Here is an 18,175-nt window from a genome sequence, read left to right on the forward strand (position 1 = left end):
GGTCACAGGCTCTGGTCACTACCAGACAAGTATTAATAGCCAGGACTCAACTATTCCCAGCTTTTCTCTCTGCTCTATCCCAACTCTGCAACTGACCAAGCTCCCACTCAACAGTTTCCCTCACTGACAGGGTTGAGGGGCTTGCCTGGGGGTGGAGGGGTGTATCTGCTTTTTTGTCTTGTTTTGGAGTATGTGCGGGTATTTTGCCTGTTCGAGGGAAGGGTCTGAAAAAAGCCATATTTTCTTTTCTGAAATAGATATTCTGTGACACTCATAGGAGTTGCATAGATTTCCACATGTACCCTTGGGCCTGAAACATTTAGGGACCTCTGGTACACGTTACAGGTAGGTAGCTGTGTTGGTCTGATGCAGTCAAAACAAAATGAAAAAATCATTCCAGTAGCACCTTAGAGACCAACTAAGTTTGTCATAGGTATGAACTTTCGTGTGCATGCACACTTCTTCAGATATCTTCTTCAGATATCTTCAGATATCTGAAGAAGTGTGCATGCACACGAAAGTTCATACCTATGACAAACTTAGTTGGTCTCTAAGGTGCTACTGGAAGGATTTTTTTATTTTGTTTTGTCTGGTACACATGACGGTCTTATATGCAAAACTACAACTAGTAGAAACAGTAGTAACAATAAATACATGTAGTGGTCTAAATTTCCTAGTCCTGCCTTGCTTTAGTAATACCAGCTATGACTACATATTTTGCTTTGTGTGAGCTCAATACCTCTGCTGGTTATATGGCTGCCTCCACCTCACATTCAGCACTGTAAAGAGTTTATAGAAAGATGGATTGAGGCATACTGCAAGATCGGTATGTATGGGGTTTTTCAGAGTTAGGTAGGCAATATAGGCAAATCTCTGTTCCCAAGGAACTGACAGTCTCCAACAGGCAGCTGGGAAGCAACAGAAGGTAGAAAGGCAAAGGGGTGAAGGATGTGGGCAGATTTCTCTAACCCATAGTGGTGTGTCAAGACAATGGGAAGGAGTGCGGGGTCCATTCATTCTGCTCAGGGAGAATCAAACACCCCCAACCCGGGGAACTCTTTGGATAAATTCTTACGTCAAGGGTCCCCCCCCCACGGGTTTGTTCCATTTCCCTGAAATCATTACAAGCACTTCAATAAAGAGGATGTTGCTGTGGAACATTTATCATTTAGCATCTCTCGAGGTGTTGTGAGTTTCTATCGGCTCCTTAGATAAATCTGCAGTGGGATGAGACAAGGTGATGAAACTTAATTGCTGAAATAGGGCTCATTTGACAGGGATGTCTCTGCGGTGGGGAGGGGGAGAGCGAGCGAGCGAAGGAGTGTGTGTGGGCGTGAGTGAATGCGGGCGCATTTGCCTGTGAGTGACGCTGGAGGAGGGAATATTAATTATTTTACAGAGAGGAGCTGGAAATCCCTTAGCATCGAAGCCCTCAAATAAGAACGGTGGCTTTTCCCCCTGCAGGTTCAAGTCAGTTCTGCACTTAGTTACCCCGCCACCGCACCCACCTTTTACAGTCATGGAGGGCAGTGGGGACGATGATCTTCTTGCAGGCATCTTGTTGGGTCCGTGTGTATAATATGAGGTAGGGGATCCCTGTGCTCTGACGCGGGATAGGAGTCTTCAGTTGTCATAATGGGAGGGGGTGGAGGTGGGCATGGAAACGATCTTTCTCTGGGGGCGCTGGGCGCTGCAGAGAATCGTAAGATAAAACTGCTTTGACAGTGAAAAAAGGATTGAAGATGGAAGTGAGGCTCTCTCTTCTACCCATAGCAGGGTAGAGACATTATCCAGGTGGTCTTCTGGGAAGGAGCATATCAAGCTGCCTTCTACTGACTCAGACCATTGCACCCCACGAGCTCAGTATTGCCTTCCCTGACTGGCAGCGGTTCTCCAGGAGCTGGGTTGGACACTGGGGCCTTCTGTATGCCATGCAGATGCTCTAGCACCGAGCCATGGTGTGCTAGGAGGAGCGAAGGGGCGTCGGGGGCGAGAGCGGGCTTGGCAGGCTAATGAGAGGAGTTTTGTCTGGGGGTGGCTTTGCGCGGTGGTAAGGAAGCGTTGTGGGCGGCTGCCAGCGGGGGAGAGAAAGTCTCGCTGTCTTCGGCAGCTTCTGGAGCAGGATCTTTCTGGCGATCCCAGGGACTCTCCGCCCCGATCCCCCGGGAGCCATCTCTGACGCAAACCCCTTTCCCCGCCTGGCTCCGACGCCCCCTCCTCCTCTGTATTCCCCACCCTCCCTTAAATAGCGTGGAGCTGCGGCCAGGAGGCGAGCTGGTAGCCAAGCAGCTTCAGCTTTTGCAAGCAAGTCTGTCCGTCCTGCTTGCTTGCCTGCCTGTCGGCCGGCCGGCCATGGTACCTTCCGTGGCGCTACTCAGTCTCCTCGGAGCCGCAGCTCTGGCAGGTGAGTGAGGGCGCTGGGGGCCGCGCGGGTTGGGTCAGCACCACGGAGAGCTGCGCGGGGTCCGATCAGCACTGTGGATAGCGGCGCGGCTCGGATCAGCACCACGGAGAGCGACGCGGGCGCGGCAGACCGCAGGGGACAGTGGAGGGGAAGGCGGGACAGGGATGCGGAGCTCGGTGGTGCTTCTCTAACCCTCGCCCACCTACGGCTGAGTCAATGCACCATAGCCAAGAACCGGGTGGCAGGCACCTCGCCTGGGCAGGGGAAAGCCCCCTCTCAGTCTGCCAAGGGATCCATCCCCTGTATTTCGTGAGGCTTCAATTCATCCATCCACATACCCACCCCAATTCAGTTACGCACCTAAAAGAGAGGAATCGTGTGTTTGGCTTGAACGCAGATAGGGTGTATTCATTCAACAGCTTCCAGCTCCAGTTATGCTCACTTCAGGGAGCGAGAGCCAGTCTGCACTAGCATCTCTTCAAAGGCAACAACATCTCCTACAATGCATGGGAGACTGAACCAAAAGATGGGCTCCTTGCCCATGTCAGAAGTGCATTGGGTTTCAAGTGCGCATAACCTGAATCAGGGTCCCCATGAGAGCAGGAGGAGAAAAGCTCATTAAAAGGGAAATATATATAAACTAGACCTTCTCGGTGTGTGTTTTCTTCTCACCCACCCATGTGTGTAAGGGAAGGAGGAGCAAAGGAGTAATATATACATGCTCAGTATTTGTGTGTAGTTACCAAGGGCATGTATCAAATCCACTGTGGGTGAACAAGCACTCCCACATGCTGGTTGTTCATTCAGTTTTTTGCCTGAATGGAACCAGACAGCTGAAATTAAGCACGTTAAAATGCTGGAGACACATTTCTAAAAACAGGCATTTTATAGGTATAAAACTGAAAGATAAAGTGACAGCCAGGATTTTTCACACATTTCACACATGTCCATTTCTTAAAAGTATATATGCCACTTGACTGTAAAAAGACAAATGAAAGAAACATCAAAGCAGTTGCTTTGGTTTGTATTTCAGTGTCTCGCAAGATCAGGACGCAAAGATAATTGAAAATTCCATATCAATTTTAATAACATACTGGATGTTTTAAGAAATCCTTGCTTTAAAACTTGCCTTATTAACATAAATGCTCTTGGGGTGAACTTGACTTGCCTGTAAAAGAGAACAATTTCATTGTGGAATGAGGCACCCACTGCTGAAGTTTTGTTGCTCTTTTCCTCCACTCTGGCAACTGGGGTGAGTCACTTACATGCGAGGGCTTTCCGAGTCTTGGAGCTGTAAGAAGGGTAGGAAAAGCCCATTAATTCTCAAAACGTTTATTTCTGTCAAAAGCAATGTGTTGTGTTTTATGTGGGCATGTGGGTCTCTAATACTGCTCATGAAGAAAAACCTGAACACTCAACCAGTGGTTTTAAGTGCCATGGACCAGCTGATGTGTACTATTTTAAAAAGTGATAGCTATATATTATTGATTTCTATAAAATCAACTGCAATACTGCACTGCCATGATGGATAATTAAGGCTGCAATCCTAGGTGGATAATTAAGGCTGCAAGTTGCACGGAGACAATATAGTGCAGTTGTTAGAGACTAGGAACTGGGAGACTAGGGCCACCCAGCAATTCCTTCCTTTTACAGCACAGATGGGGAACCATTTTCAACTTTTCTGGGCAACCTTCTGAGGACCACATGCCTCTAATGGGCCAAAGACAAGAAATGGAAGAGGAATGAATGTGAATTTTACTTTTGTAGAGTAGTCTAGTTTCTACACGCACACTCCCACACCACTTCTACCCTCCTTCCAGGCAAGCAGGAAGCATTATCGCTGTTCAAGGAAGCATTCCAGAGAGGCAAAAGCAAGGTCAGTGGGGAGAGGCAGGTGGCTGGGGAGAATCCTGAGGTCCAGATAGAGAGGGCTGCATTTCATCCTTCAGACCTGAGGATCCCCATCCCTGTTTTACCGAAAAACACATTTTGAATGCTAAATATAGTAAACCAATTGAGTTATTTTTGGGGGTGGCATACATCCCATCCAGGGTTCAGTGTTGGGTGAAACAAAACCTACTGTCATTTTGCGTGTTGTCATAAATGCATGTATTAAAGCTCTTAAACCCCTTCGGCAGAAGGTTGTCTAAGACATTATTGCCCCAGCCAATCGCACGAACAGTTGCCCACATCGTTGGAGATTGTGCTCTCCAGTAGTGATCCATTTGGTGCAATTCAGCCTGTGCTGTTGTAATGGACAGGTGCTCCTTTTTGTGCAATATGGCTCTACAGCCAACTTGTGGTATAATACCTTATCCCAAATGGAACTCCTGTATCTAATTGAAACATGCCTTTGATGCTGTAACATCACAACAGACAACACAAACTATATTTAATGTTGCTTGCTTAATTTAGTCAGTGAGTGTTCCCTTCATTCAGGGCAGGCAAGTATTGCCTTTGTTTTGAATTAATAATAATAATAATAATAATAATACAATATGGCTTTATTATCTCAGTAACACTTTACCCATTCCCACTCCCCGCCCCCCATTTACTTGTTAATCTGCTGCTCTTGGGCTCCTTCTAGTTTCTTGATATAAAAATCCAAAATTCTAAGAGGGCCACGTGTTCCCCACCACTGTTTTCAATAAAAGGGTCAGTTTCCCCATTCCACCTTTTTTTGAGATGTGGTTCTGTCTCAGGAGTAACCTTCCCCACCCTGGTCAGCTCATTCTAACAAAATGAATTTCAGCAGGGACAAATGTAAGGGTTTGCACTTAGGCAGGAAGTGTTGGGAGATTCATTCCCCGTGTGCACTCATGGGTTTATTGTGTATCATATGACTGTATGTGTTTTCATTCCACAGAGTGGAAGTGACGTAGACAGGATGTTTGTCTTGTGTGTTCCTGAAGTGGAACTATTGTTCCTCTGTTTTCTCTCTCTGCTGGATGATGCTAGAGAGAGAGGGAGCCATGTTCCATGCTCCGTGTCTGTTTATGTGTAAATAAACTAGCTTGGTCAGAATGCTGAGTTGCTGTGGTCTGTTACACAACTGTGCAAGTATCTGCAGATGCTAAGAGTGTGTTGATGTACTCCCACATCAATCACTGAAAGTCCGGGGGCTGAGGAAGGCTCGGAAGCTCCCGAACGATCGCCCAGGAAACAGGGAACATGCCAGTCGGGCATGTGTCTCTGTCAGGGGTCTCCTTGTGAGTAGGACCTTTTCCTGACAGGAAGAACCAGCTGCACAAATGGAGCACCTGGATTGCCGATAGTACATGTGAAAAGAATCTGGTGGTCTTAGTAGACCACAAGCTTAACATGAGTCAACAGTATAATGCAGCGACAACTTAGGCTAATGCTGTTCTAGGCAGCATCAACAGAAGTATCATGTCCTGATCAAGGGAAGTCATAGTCCCACTCTATTCTGCCTTGGTCAGGCCACACTTGGGAGTACTGTGTCAAGTTCTGGGTGTCACAGTTTAAGAAGGATATTGACAAGCTGGAACGTGCAAAGGAGGGTGACCAAGATGATCAAGGGTCTGGAAACCAAGCCTTATGAGGAACAGTTGAGGGACCTGGGTGTGTTTAGCCGGGATAAGAGGAGACTGAGAGGAGATACGATAGCCATCTTCAAATATCTAAAGGGCTGTCATGTGGAGGATGGAGTAAGCTTGTTTTCTTCTGCTCTGGATGCTAGGAGCTGAATAAATGGTTTCAAGATACAAGAAAGGAGATTAAGACTCAACATCAGGAATAACTCTTTGACAGTAAGAGTTGTTTGACAGTGGAGCGGTCTCGGGAGGTTGTGGACTCTCCTTCCTTGGAGGTTTTTAAGCAGAGATTGGATAGCCATCTGCCATTGATGCTTTAGCTGTGATTTGTGCATCACTGTGGGTTGGACTAGGGTCTCTTCCAAGTGTATGATTCTATGATTCTTTGTGCTGACAAATTATTGTTATATGCAAAAGTATGAAGCATGCATGTCAAAGGCACAAATCCTTTTGCCTAAACAAGCTGCGGGTGTGTGTGTGTGTGTCTGTTTTTCTGAACATATGAAGCTGCCATACAGATTCAGACCACTGATGCATCTAGCCAAGTTTTTACTCTGACTGGCTCTCCAGTATATCAGACTGAGGGGCCACCCAGATCAGCATTTTGTTTTCAACAATAGCAAGCCAGATGCCTTGGGGTGTTCACACAATAGTGATGGCTATCTCTTCCCCCCACTTCTGAACATGTGGCACACATAGGAAAACTGCCACTGAACACTGATTTGGCTCTCATCCTTAATAGTGATTGGCAGACCTAAATTTTTAGCTCTTCTATAAAGCCTTCAAAACTGCTGTCAGTCACTGCATCTTCTGGTACATCATCCCACAAATCAGTCGTGTGATCTGTGATTAAGGCAGCAAGCATAATCATGTCTACTCAGAAGTAAGTCTCATTGAGTTTAACGGGACTTGCTCCCATATATGTGGGGATTGCAGGCTAAACACTTAGCCTGTCCTAAACCCATGGCCTAGTCACAGTTGTTATGTTCAGTGCTTTTTTTCTTTAAAAAAAAGTGTTTAGGGGTACTCTCATTTTCCTACTCATATTGAAATACTACCCCTCAATGATGCCAAACTTAGATTCACAAAATGTTTGCATACCCCTGCGTCCCCGTCCCCAAAATGCACTGGTTATATTCTATCTCAAGGAAACAAGAAGAGGATTATGCTATTGCCCTCCTGTCCTTTCAGCATTCCCAGGAGCACCTGCTTGGCCACTGTGGAAAACAGGATGTCAGGCTTTACAGTATACGGTAGGCCTTTGCTACAACCCAGCAGGGCTCTTTCTAAGTTTTTACAGTCAATTAATCTCACGGGAATCCCAAGTTGTAAAATGTTGATAGAAGAGTGGAAGAATTGCTATCTATTTGCTGCCTCTAGACCACACATTACGATAAAAAGCTATTATCATTTTCCCTGCCTCAAGTCAGTTGCATTCCCACCCTAAACTAAAAAGTCCTGAACAATTCTGCTTTTCTAAAGGTTCCCCCACCCCTTGGTCATTTTGGTTACCTTTTTCTGCACCTTTCCCATCTCTCCGATCCCCAGTATGAGAAGGGATGACCGGAACTGTACTTGGCATTCTGTGCAGCTGCACCATAGATTTATATGATGAATTGAACTAGAACCCTGTGGCATTCCATTTGATGCTGCTGGACTCCAACTCCCATCATCCCTGTGCATTGACCATTCCAGCTGGAACTGCTGGGAGCTGGAGTCCAGCAGCATCTAGAGAGCCACATAATCTCCCCAACCCTGATCTAGAAGGTGGAACTCAGAAATTCAGTGCTCTGCTCTGGTTCTGAAGAAGAGATTCAGAAGGTGCAGACAGCATCACTCAGGATAGAGAAGCAACATAAGGTAATGGCTGTTATGCAACTCCCACTACAGTTTTGATGCAGAGTTCATGTGAGGGGAGGAGTGTGGCTAGAATAAGCAGCCCTCCAGGAATACCATGCAGGCAGATGGTCCTCTCTGGTCCTCTGCCAGCTAACTGATGGCTGCTTTCAACATTTAAATTTATGTTAAGCAGAACAGGCGGTGCTGCAACTGGCTTAATTACATTCTCTGTCTCCTTAGGCTAGGGAATAGGGAACATTTTTTCAGTCTGAGGGCCACATGAATTTCTGAGTAACCTTCCAGGGGCCATGTGACAGAGGCAAAAGTAGGCAGGGCAATGAATGAAAGTTTTGTTGAAATATACAGTTACTGACTCACACTTGCAGGCATGAAAGAGTTAACCTGAGCCCAGAGCTCAGGTTGCAGGTGGGTGTGGCTTAGCAAGCGCTCAGCAGCCTCTGCTTCCCTCCCTTTCTCAATCTTCATGCTTCCTGGAGCAAGTGAAGAAGGAACCCTGTGCAGGGAAAGTGCCCACACAAATCCAGAGCTGATGATGAGAGCTGGTGTCCAGCAATATCTGGACATACTACTTTTTCTGGTGTATACTCAAGGGATTAGCTCAGGCATCACCAAACTTTGGCCCTCCAGATGTTTGGACTACAATTCCCATCTTCCCTGAACACTGGTCCTGTTAGCTAGGCATCATGGGAGTTGTAGGCCAAAACATCTGGAGGGCCGCAGTTTGGGAATGCCTGGATTAGCTGAAGTATACAGTTAATTATGGCTGAAAGGGTGTATGCTGGTGCAGAGCTGTGCATGTTTTGGTCCAGACCATGAGTTCCTTGATTCACAAAACCAGAAAAAGGTCTCCCTGTATCTCCTTTAGGCTGCTGCTAGATGTAATATTTTAAGGTATGCAAAAATCTATCAAAGGGTAGCTGCATCTGTCACTAGTATAATGTGGTGATGGATGTCGGACATCTTGGGGGTTAAACTAATTATCCTCAATGAGAAATGCTGCAGAAATTGAATGTGGCCTAAAGTACTAAGGGGGTTATTTCATTCTTTTATTCAGTGAACTTCCCTTCTGCTCTGGCATAGCTGCTACTGCCTTCATTAGGTATTGGAGATCATATATCCTCATCACAGCATTATTGTTTAATAAGCACACTTGGTTTTGAGGAATTTGGAACAGTGGAATTATGAAAACAGGCAGTAAATTCACGTTGCATTTCCTGACTGAAAGTACATTTGGGGCCCTGGTGGCACCAAAGCTCAGTCTTGGCTAGCTCACTTTGAATTATGGCATCTAATAGGTTGAGCTTATTCTGCACCGGTGGGCGGTTGTTGCTGTTTTTGCACTAGTGTCGTGTTGGATGGATTGCTGCATACTCGAGTTATTCATTCATTATTAAAAACTGCTTCAGCAAAAACAGTTTGCTTCCGATGGTGTAGCAACAGAGGCCTGCGCTCTACTGGTTTTGGACTGTCTGCGTTTTGCAGAATAAGTCAGGCACATTCATGGAAGTGACTGGGGTCGGGGAATATTGTGAGTCGGATGATGGGGCATTTTCACAGAGACACAAAACGTGATCTAGCTGACTCATGGGGGCAGGCAAACGCCTATTCCCATTGCTAGCACATGACTCGCTCTCGTGAATATATTCATTTTATTACTGCCATAACTCACACAGAAAGCAAGCATTTAAAAAAATGATATCGCTGCTTAACGTTCATGCTTCCGTATCTTTTTATTATCATTTGAATCTAGGGAATGTAAAAAAACAAAAACAAAAAAAGCCCCACTCACTTTGAGCAAGCTATATCCAAGAGCTAAACAAGTAATAGCTTTTAACGACGACGAAAGATCATGGGATTAAATTCATATTTCACACTGGATATAAATCTTTCCAGAAAGGGGCTGGGGAAGAGGCTGTAAACCATTTTCCCACCCATGTACAGTAACAGAACCATACAAGGGGGCAGGGGAATCAAAACACCTAAAGAATGAAACAGAATGAGTAGCAAGCATAGGAAACCAATATGTGGGAGGATTTCATTCATTGGAAGTTTGTCCGGACTTTTTTGCAGATTCCTTTTCAAAAGCACTCAGAGCAGCAGGCACAACAGAGGCCTGCTGTTCTGACTCTGCAAACAACTTGCAGACTGTAAAGGAGGGATAACCAATATGGTTCACCACCCTGCTGTCTAGCATCCTAGTAAAGAGGTGTCTCCACTTCTCACTGACTTTCATCAAGGATAAAGAATGAAATGGGGACTGGGAATCTGAATGAAGAGTTAAACCAGGGGAGTACTGCAAGCAACAAGACCCTGCATTTGGAAGTGACTTGGTATGTGCTCCAGTGGTTGACATTATATATTCAGGGTACCAGGAAAGACTGGACAATTATGTTATTATTGAAGAAGGAAGGCTGTAATATACAAAGCACATAGTTAGGATTCCAGGAGTCAAGCATCACACAAAATACCGTTTTTTATTCTGGTGCAAAGGTTGGAATCAGTGAGTGAAACAAAGACGATGGGTTAGGGTTGAACTATGTTGGGGCTCATGCAGACTTGCCCTGGCCCCACCACTTTCCCTTGGAAAAACCCAATTGGGTTTTCTCCAGATTGATGTTTGCTCCAATTTATTGGTAAAGAGTGGGTTTTCCAGGGGAAAGAGGTGGTGCAAGGGCAAAACTGCTTGAAGCCATGCCTAGGAAGCATGGGACAAGCAGAAAACTGCCCAAACACATGCTTTCTAGGTGCAGGACAAGTGCAAGTGTAGGATCCACTGAAGTCAAGTTAGTCATGCCTTAAATCCCATTGAAATCAATTTAGTCTGTTCTGCTTATGGGTGCCATGATTTAGAAGGTTTGGCAACCACTTTCTAAGGGAAGATACATTTGCTGGTCTGGAGACAAATGTCTTGCAATGCAGCAATTATCTGTTGAAACCAAACCAATTTTTGCTGCAGTTTATAATGTTGGTTTGTTTTCACTTGTCACAATGTGCCATTGGGGTTCCCATGTTTCTGACATTGGAAATGTTTTTATTCAAAGGTGTTCATTCAGCACCGGTGGGAAAAGATGATCATGTTGAAGAAATGGTGAGTAGGAAAACGCTTTATTACACTAAAATATTTTTTTTAAAAAGATAATTTTTATTAAATTTTCCAAATCAACAAAAAGCAACACACAAAAAAAAAACTAATTACAATTTATCTTAAATTTCCCCATCAATCTTTCGCTCCACTGAGCTGTGACTTCCTTCCCTCCCATCATTTGGCTTTATTTCTCACTCTTGTCTCGCTGTTCCTTTTTATAAATATAGATAAGTTCATTTATTTCAGTCCTGCAAGTGTCTTTAAACTTCTACAGTTCTTCTCCATATAATCAATAAATTTACTCCATTCCCTCTGGGCTGCTACCAAAAGAAATATGAAATAAAATAATCTATTAAACATTAAAAACCTCCCTAAACAGGGCTGCCTTCAGATGTCTTCTAAAAATCTGGTACTGGTAGCTGTTTTTCTCTTTGACATCTAATGGGAGGGCGTCCCACAGGGCAGGCGCCACCACCGAGAAGGCTCTCTGCCTTGTTTCCTTGCAACTTGGCTTCTTGCAACGAGGGAACTGCCAGAAGGCCCTCGGCACTGGACCTCAGTGTCCGGGCAGAACGATGGGGGTGGAGGCGCTCCTTCAGGTATACTGGACCGAGGCCATTTAGGGCTTTAAAGGTCAGCACCAACACTTTGAACAGTGCTCGGAAACGTACACGTTCCACTTTAAGGGCCTAAGAGTATTAAACACTGGGTGGAGGAGTGGGTAAGAATATGTCACGCAAATGTTGTCTTCTATCACGAAAATGCCTCTGGCCCACAATGATGTTTGGCAGCGTTCCATCTGGAATTAGGGAAAAGCTTTGGCTTAATAGTTCTTTAATGCTATGCCAAGCAGATCATCCAATTACATCTGATTCAGGGGTGGATATGTATTGTATGGTACAGGCTGCCCTCCTGAGCACACTTACTTGGGAGTAAGCCTGTTGGAGCTCAGTGAGATTTTTCTTCTGAGTAAATATTCATAGAAGTGCATGGGTCAACAATTCCCTCTGCATTAGAAGACAAAAGATTAATGACATCAAATACCACTTCAAATGACTGTTTGTTTTCAAATTAGTGTAATGGCCTGGGCACAGAGTACATCAATCTTGTACCCACTACGTTTAAAGGAAGCACCCTTTCTCACTCTGGAATATTTGGATCTCCTCTTCCTTTAAGGTGACAAATGAATATGCTTCTTGTTTAGTTGGGTGTTTATTTATAGAGCATTCTCTCTCTCTCTCTCTCTCAAAAAAAAAAAATCAACAGCAAACCTGTAAATTAGGCTTCTGTGTGCTTTTTTTTTAAAAAAAATTATGTGTCTTAATTCACTTTTGCATTTTTAAAAAAAACAAACACTTGTATTCCGATCCTATTCTGACTGTCTTGAAGGTCTCAGTTGGAGTAGAGTATTTTTTAAAAACGGATAATCAAACATATTGATCTCCCTTTCCTGTCTTGGCTCTAGGTGACGCGGTGCATTGTTGAAGTCCTTTTGAACGGTTTGTCGAAAGCTAATGTTCCACCTATCAATCCACTGTGCAAAGAACTTCTGAAGAAAAGTAAGTGCTCAGGTCTTAAGGGAATCCGACCCAACTCAACTATTCCCATTTCTACACTAAGAAAATAATATGGTAGATGATACAATTTCACAAGCAAAGCTATCATGACTGCCCAAGAAACCATTAATATTAAAGTGGCCCTTAATCAAGTGTGGCAAACTTGCTGTGAGTATGGGAAACTCAAGGAAGATTTAAGACAGGGGTTGGCAAACTAAGGTCCGCGGGCCTGATCAGGCCCAGTTGCCCTCTGGTTCCGGTCCATGAACAGTTCTGCAATTGCCGCTTTTATCAGTGTGACTGCTATTTTTTTCCTATTTTTTTCGGGTGCCATTTTTTGGTGATTCCCCCCCCCCCTCACCGTGGCGGCCTTGAACTACTTGGAAGAAAAGGTGGCATAAACATGTAATACATAAAGTCATGCCGTACTTATGTATTGCTTACCTGCTGCCTTGTGTGACATCTTCAGGAGAAGAAAAGGCTAAGGCACGGGTAGGCAAACTAAGTCCTGGGGGCCGGATCCAGCCCAATTGCCTTCTAAATCCAGCCTGCGGATGGTCCGGGAATCAGCATGTTTTTACATGAGTAGAATGTGTCCTTTTATTTAAAATGCTTCTCTGGGTTATTTGTGGGGCCTGCCTGGTGTTTTCACATGAGCAGAATGTGTGCTTTTATTTAAAATGCATCTTTGGAGCAAATGATTTCCCCCAAAGAATCTCGGGAGCCGCAGTTTGTTAAGGGTGCTGGGAATTATAGCTCTGTGAGGGGATAAACTACAGTTCCCAAGATTATGCTGCGGGTGTCACATGCTTTAAATGTGTAGTATATATTCAACCTATGCCTGTCACTAAAATAGTGTGAACTCTTGTGCATGAATGATGCTGTTTTGCCAACATGAGGAATAGCATTCCGGCCTGAATTGGGAGAATCGCTGATCCTCTTTTTTCTGGTCCTCAGTCTTCCGGATGAGCTGTAAGAAGTGAACAGGAATGGGAGGCAGGCAGGGATGGAAAACAGGGCAGGCAGAGGGTGCAAATATGATGGCATCCTCCTAAAGAATCCACAACTTGTTTTGTTTTTAGCCAATCGACAAAAGCAAGGAGAAGAAAATATAGGCAAAGATGCAGAACGTGAGCTGAGGCATTTATCAGAATCAGAGGAGTTAGAGAAGCCACCAGAAGGAACTGTGAGAAGAGAAGAAGAACCAAATGAAGAAGAATTGAAAAGACAGGCAGAAGGAAGTGAGAAGTGGCATCCTGAGGAGAAAATCCACAGGGGAAATGTCAACCCACAAGTCATCTCCCAAGAGAGCCCTTATTCTTTTGATGAAGCCCAGAAGGAAGAAAAAAAGGATGATGCCGAGAAAAGAACTGAGCAAGAAGGTAGCTATAAAAGAAATCACCAGAGTGAAGAAGAAAGCAATGAGAAAAAACACAGCGAGGAGCTGGAGCGTGAGCTTCCAGACAAAAACTCTCCTCCTACAGCAGGAAGGGTGATTGAGGGTGACCTCAAACGTTCTGGAGGCCAAAGGTACTTGGAGGAAAACACGCATAGTCAAGAAGAGGGGAATCCAGAAAGCAAGGAAGAGGAAGATGCTGAGGAAGAAGAAGAGGAGAGCACCGAAAAATATCACCACAGCTTTCATCGAGAATACGAAGACTCTTCTGAGAGGAGAGAACCTGATGCAGAGAAGCGAGGCCGCAGACCAAGACATTATCACAGGAAATCAAGGCTGGGCAACTCCTCTGAATACAAGAGGCATCATAATGGTGAGAAGAGGGACTCGCCCGAAGAGTCTAGTGAGGAAGAAAGCGAATTCTGGGATAAAAGGAGCCACTACCCCAGGCATTATTATGAGGCAGGGCACCATTTTGAGGAGAAGAGAAACTCTGACGAGGTGCATGGCTCTGAGGAGATGGGGGGAAAGAGCATGGACATGAGGCACCGCAGCCGGGAAAATGAAGAGAAACAGCACCACTACGAGAGAAGACTCCATGATGAACCACAAAATGAGTTGAGGCGCCACTATGAGGAAAAGACTCTTCACAGCATGGCGAGTGAGGAAGATATAGGCAAGCAACATAGCTATGGCATCCGGGATGAGAAACGGCACCAACACGACAAAGAACGGCAGCGCTTGGAATGGGAGGAGCTGTCAAAACCACAAAACCTAGAAAAGGGAGATGAGGAGCAGAGGTTTTATGGTCCAAAAGAAAGGCACAACCCCAGTGAGGGAGAGCCAGAGAAGAGGCGCCACAGCGAGGGTGGGAGGCATGAGGGCAACAAAAGGGCCCTCCTGATGGAGGAGGGCTATCCAAGAAGCCACTACCTTGTGGAAACTGTGAAAAGAGCTGCGCCTCCACACATCCCTTACTACCAGCAGCTCAGGTGGAAGGGCAGACACGCTGAAAAGAAGGACAGCATCACCAATCCGTTTCTGGAGAGTGAAGAAGAAGAAGAAGAGGAGGAGCCCAGGTTCTTTCCCGAGTATAACGATTATGACTCGCCATGGGAGAAGAAGCAGCTGATGGATGGCGTGAGCCGCAAGCATAACAGCAACGACCCCAGATTTGAGGTGAAAAGGCAATACAACCGGATGGATGAACTTGCCCATCTTCTGAGCAACCGGAAGAAATCTGCAGAGTTCCCAGAGTTATACAGCTCCAAGGAAGACGTGAAAAGGGGGCACGTCGTGAGAAGCAGCAAGGGCAAACTCAGTCAGCGGCCTCTCACGCTGGAAGAGGTATTGCTTTATGATTTTGTATGAAATGCTCATTTTGGTTTGGGGGTGGGGGGGGGAAGAGGCGAACTTTAATTTCAGCAACATGACTAGGGCAAAAGCTTATCACTGCCATCATTTCCAAAGCCTTATAGTGGTGGCCTGATAGCGAGATCAGCAAGTCCTATCCATGGGGTTGTGCCCCACATCGGGCAAAAGATTCCTGCATTTCAGGGGGTTGGACTTAGAGGACTCTTGTGTTCCCCTCCAACTCTATGATTCTGTGATTCCCTAATCTAAACAACCTCTACATTTCGCAGTAGAGTTTTTCACTACAGAACCAGGCAAATTTTATTATGCACATTTGTTTTGAAACTGCTGATTCTAGTAATGTTTTGTTAAATTTTATGGTGACTTGTTTTTAGAGTTTGATTTTATCAGTATTTTTTAATGAGTATTTAATATTATGTAAACAGCTTATAGGTTTTTGTGGATTAAGTGGTACAGTGGTATCTCTGGTTAAGAGCTTAATTTGTTCTGGAGGTCCATTCTTAACCTGAAACTGTTCTTAACCTGAGGTACCGCTTTAGCCACGCGATTTCTGTTCTCATCTTGAAGCAAAGTTCTTAACCTGAGGTACTATTTCTGGGTTAGCAGAATCTGTAACCTGAAGCATCTGTAACCCGAGGTACCACTGTATATCTATCTATCTTGTTGATACTTGTTTCCCATACACCAGGCATTCCAACAGGTAGATCGTGATCTACTGGTAGATCACTGGATTTCTGCAGTAGATCACTGGTAAATCATTGGCTCCCCACAAAACTCAACAACTTTGACCTGCACCCCCCCCCAATGGGCCTTCCTCCTTCCTAAAAAAGATCACTGCCAGTTTTTAACTCTGTGAGTAGACCGCAGTCTCTTGGAAGTTGGCCACCCCTGCCATACACCTTACAATGCAATCCTATATATTTTCACTACAAACTAAGTCCCATTTGGAATGGAACTTACTCCCAGGTAAGTGGACATAGGATTGCAACTTCAATTATAGTTTTTCCTTAGTTGCCCTTGGGAACTTCTCCTAAGGTGCTAACTGTATCCTGCTGTGCTATAATTGGCTCTACTGTAATCTGAATCTAGGCCAACCTATTGCGGGTAGGGTGCATATTTTGGGTTCCTGCCAGCTACATGATCTTAGGATTCACTCAGGAGTAATGAAGATTTATATGTAGTGCATGATATCCAATCCCTTTTTTTCTGAGAGCAACCGGATATTTAAACAGAAGCACATTTCTTAATAAACTCTAGATTTTCAGAGAGCTGTTAATTCAGAACTGGGACTCTCCTTTTAGTATATGGGGCAGAATACTTTGCGTTTTGCGATGTTTGCCCTTGCAGAACTGACCACAGAGCCTTCTGCAAGGCTGCAAATATTTCTCATGAGTGGCACATTCCGACTCTCGGTACTTCATGATACAGCACAGTATGCTTCTCTGAAATTACCGACCGAGGGACTGTATGGGCAGTGACAGAGTCACAGCACCAAAATGGCTATCCTGAGAAAACCCACAAGCTAAATTACTTGACCTAATTGGTGGGAAGGTGCCAGGCATTCCTGAAATGTAATATGTTGTTGCAGATTTGAAATGAGCATGATCAGTTGCAAATGAACTCTGATGATTGGGCAAAACAAACAAACAAACAAACAAACAAACACCAGTACCTTGGTACCCCAATGTAACAGGCTGGTCCTTAGGTTTAATGTAGCTCCACATCTGTGTGGAGGACAAACTCACAAACATGAACTTGCATAGACATTGTGGTGTCCTACATTGCATTCCTATGGTGGTCTTCATGGGAAGAAGTTAGCTTTGATGCCTGGGAGCAACCAGCGTGCTCATTGGAGAGTGAATATGAGAGAGAGAGCGGGACTGGAGATCCAAAGAGATTCCAAAAAAGGTCTGGGATCTAGCTGGTCACCAGTAACACCTCCACAAATGAGAGAATCCCTTGGAGATGTTCTCTGCCACCATTAATCCACATAAGATGAAATTTGGGAAGAGCTGCTCCTTCAGGAACCCTCGATCCAGGCAATTTGAGGCTTTAAAGATCAGAATCAGCACTTCAGATAGCCCAGAAACAAACTTCGTAGCGGATGCAGATGTTGATGAATGGGAGTAGTCAGATCTTGGCAGCCAGTGTCTGACCCAAACCTATTAGTGTTGTTTTTTATTAGAGAACGTTTGATTACAAATCAAGGTTCGTGCAGTGAAGCAGCATATACAATTCCTGTGGAAATTGCATGCAAAGAAAGTTTTAGTATGTATCTGTAGGAAGTATATCATAAGGCATGGAAGTCCTTCATGGACAAGGTAGGTGGCAGATCGAAGTCAACATCTGACTAATGGATATTGGGACAGGAAGATCAGGACAGAGCTGGTCTGGACTGTGGTAGTTCCCAAGCACTTTTCAAAGGCAGATGCATGTAAACACATTATAGTTCAATGGGATGTATCATTGTGGAACGCCCTCCCTTCAGATGTCAAGGAGATAAAGAACTACATAACCTTTAGAAGACATCTGAAGGCAGCCCTGTACCAGGAAGTTTAAATGTTTGATGTTTTACTATGTCTTACATATGTTGTGGCTGCGGAATCCCAGCCGGATGGGTAGGGTCTAAATATTATTATTATTATTATTATTATTATTATTATTATTATTATTATTACCCAATAAATAATGCAGTTCTTAGCAGCCCCTTGAAGATCCAGTAGCAAAGTTGGGTTCAGGAGGACTCAGGTTGCAGGCCTGCTGTTTCAGGGGGAACACAACTCAATCCAGAACAGGCCAAACACCACCTCCTAGGTCAGAGAAAGAAAACCCCTACAGCCATTGGATGGATGGAGTCCAATTCCCAAATGGAATTCAACATCTAGCAGGTCACACCTTTCCCATCCCTAAACCACTGAGCCTCTTGGGCTTGCCAATCGGGAGGTT

General features: G+C 44.8%; 1 protein-coding gene across 5 annotated transcripts in view; it reads left to right on the forward strand.

Moving 5' to 3' along the window:
• CHGB (chromogranin B) overlaps nucleotides 1-18,175 on the forward strand; it is an 82,483-nt gene that overhangs the window by 62,584 nt on the left and 1,724 nt on the right. For 4 of the 5 annotated variants that reach the window (XM_088665557.1, XM_088665560.1, XM_088665558.1 and 1 more), the window contains 3 exons: nucleotides 10,860-10,906; nucleotides 12,369-12,462; nucleotides 13,542-15,202. In XM_088665557.1, the coding sequence (XP_088521683.1) occupies nucleotides 10,860-10,906; nucleotides 12,369-12,462; nucleotides 13,542-15,202 (1,802 nt within the window). Of the gene's footprint in view, nucleotides 1-2,271; nucleotides 2,405-10,859; nucleotides 10,907-12,368; nucleotides 12,463-13,541; nucleotides 15,203-18,175 lie in introns of those variants that run through there. The other variant, XM_035110127.3, reaches the window with a different exon arrangement.

This window comes from Zootoca vivipara, chromosome 3, assembly GCF_965207765.1.
Source record: "Zootoca vivipara chromosome 3, rZooViv2.hap1.1, whole genome shotgun sequence".
NCBI lineage: Eukaryota > Metazoa > Chordata > Lepidosauria > Squamata > Lacertidae > Zootoca > Zootoca vivipara.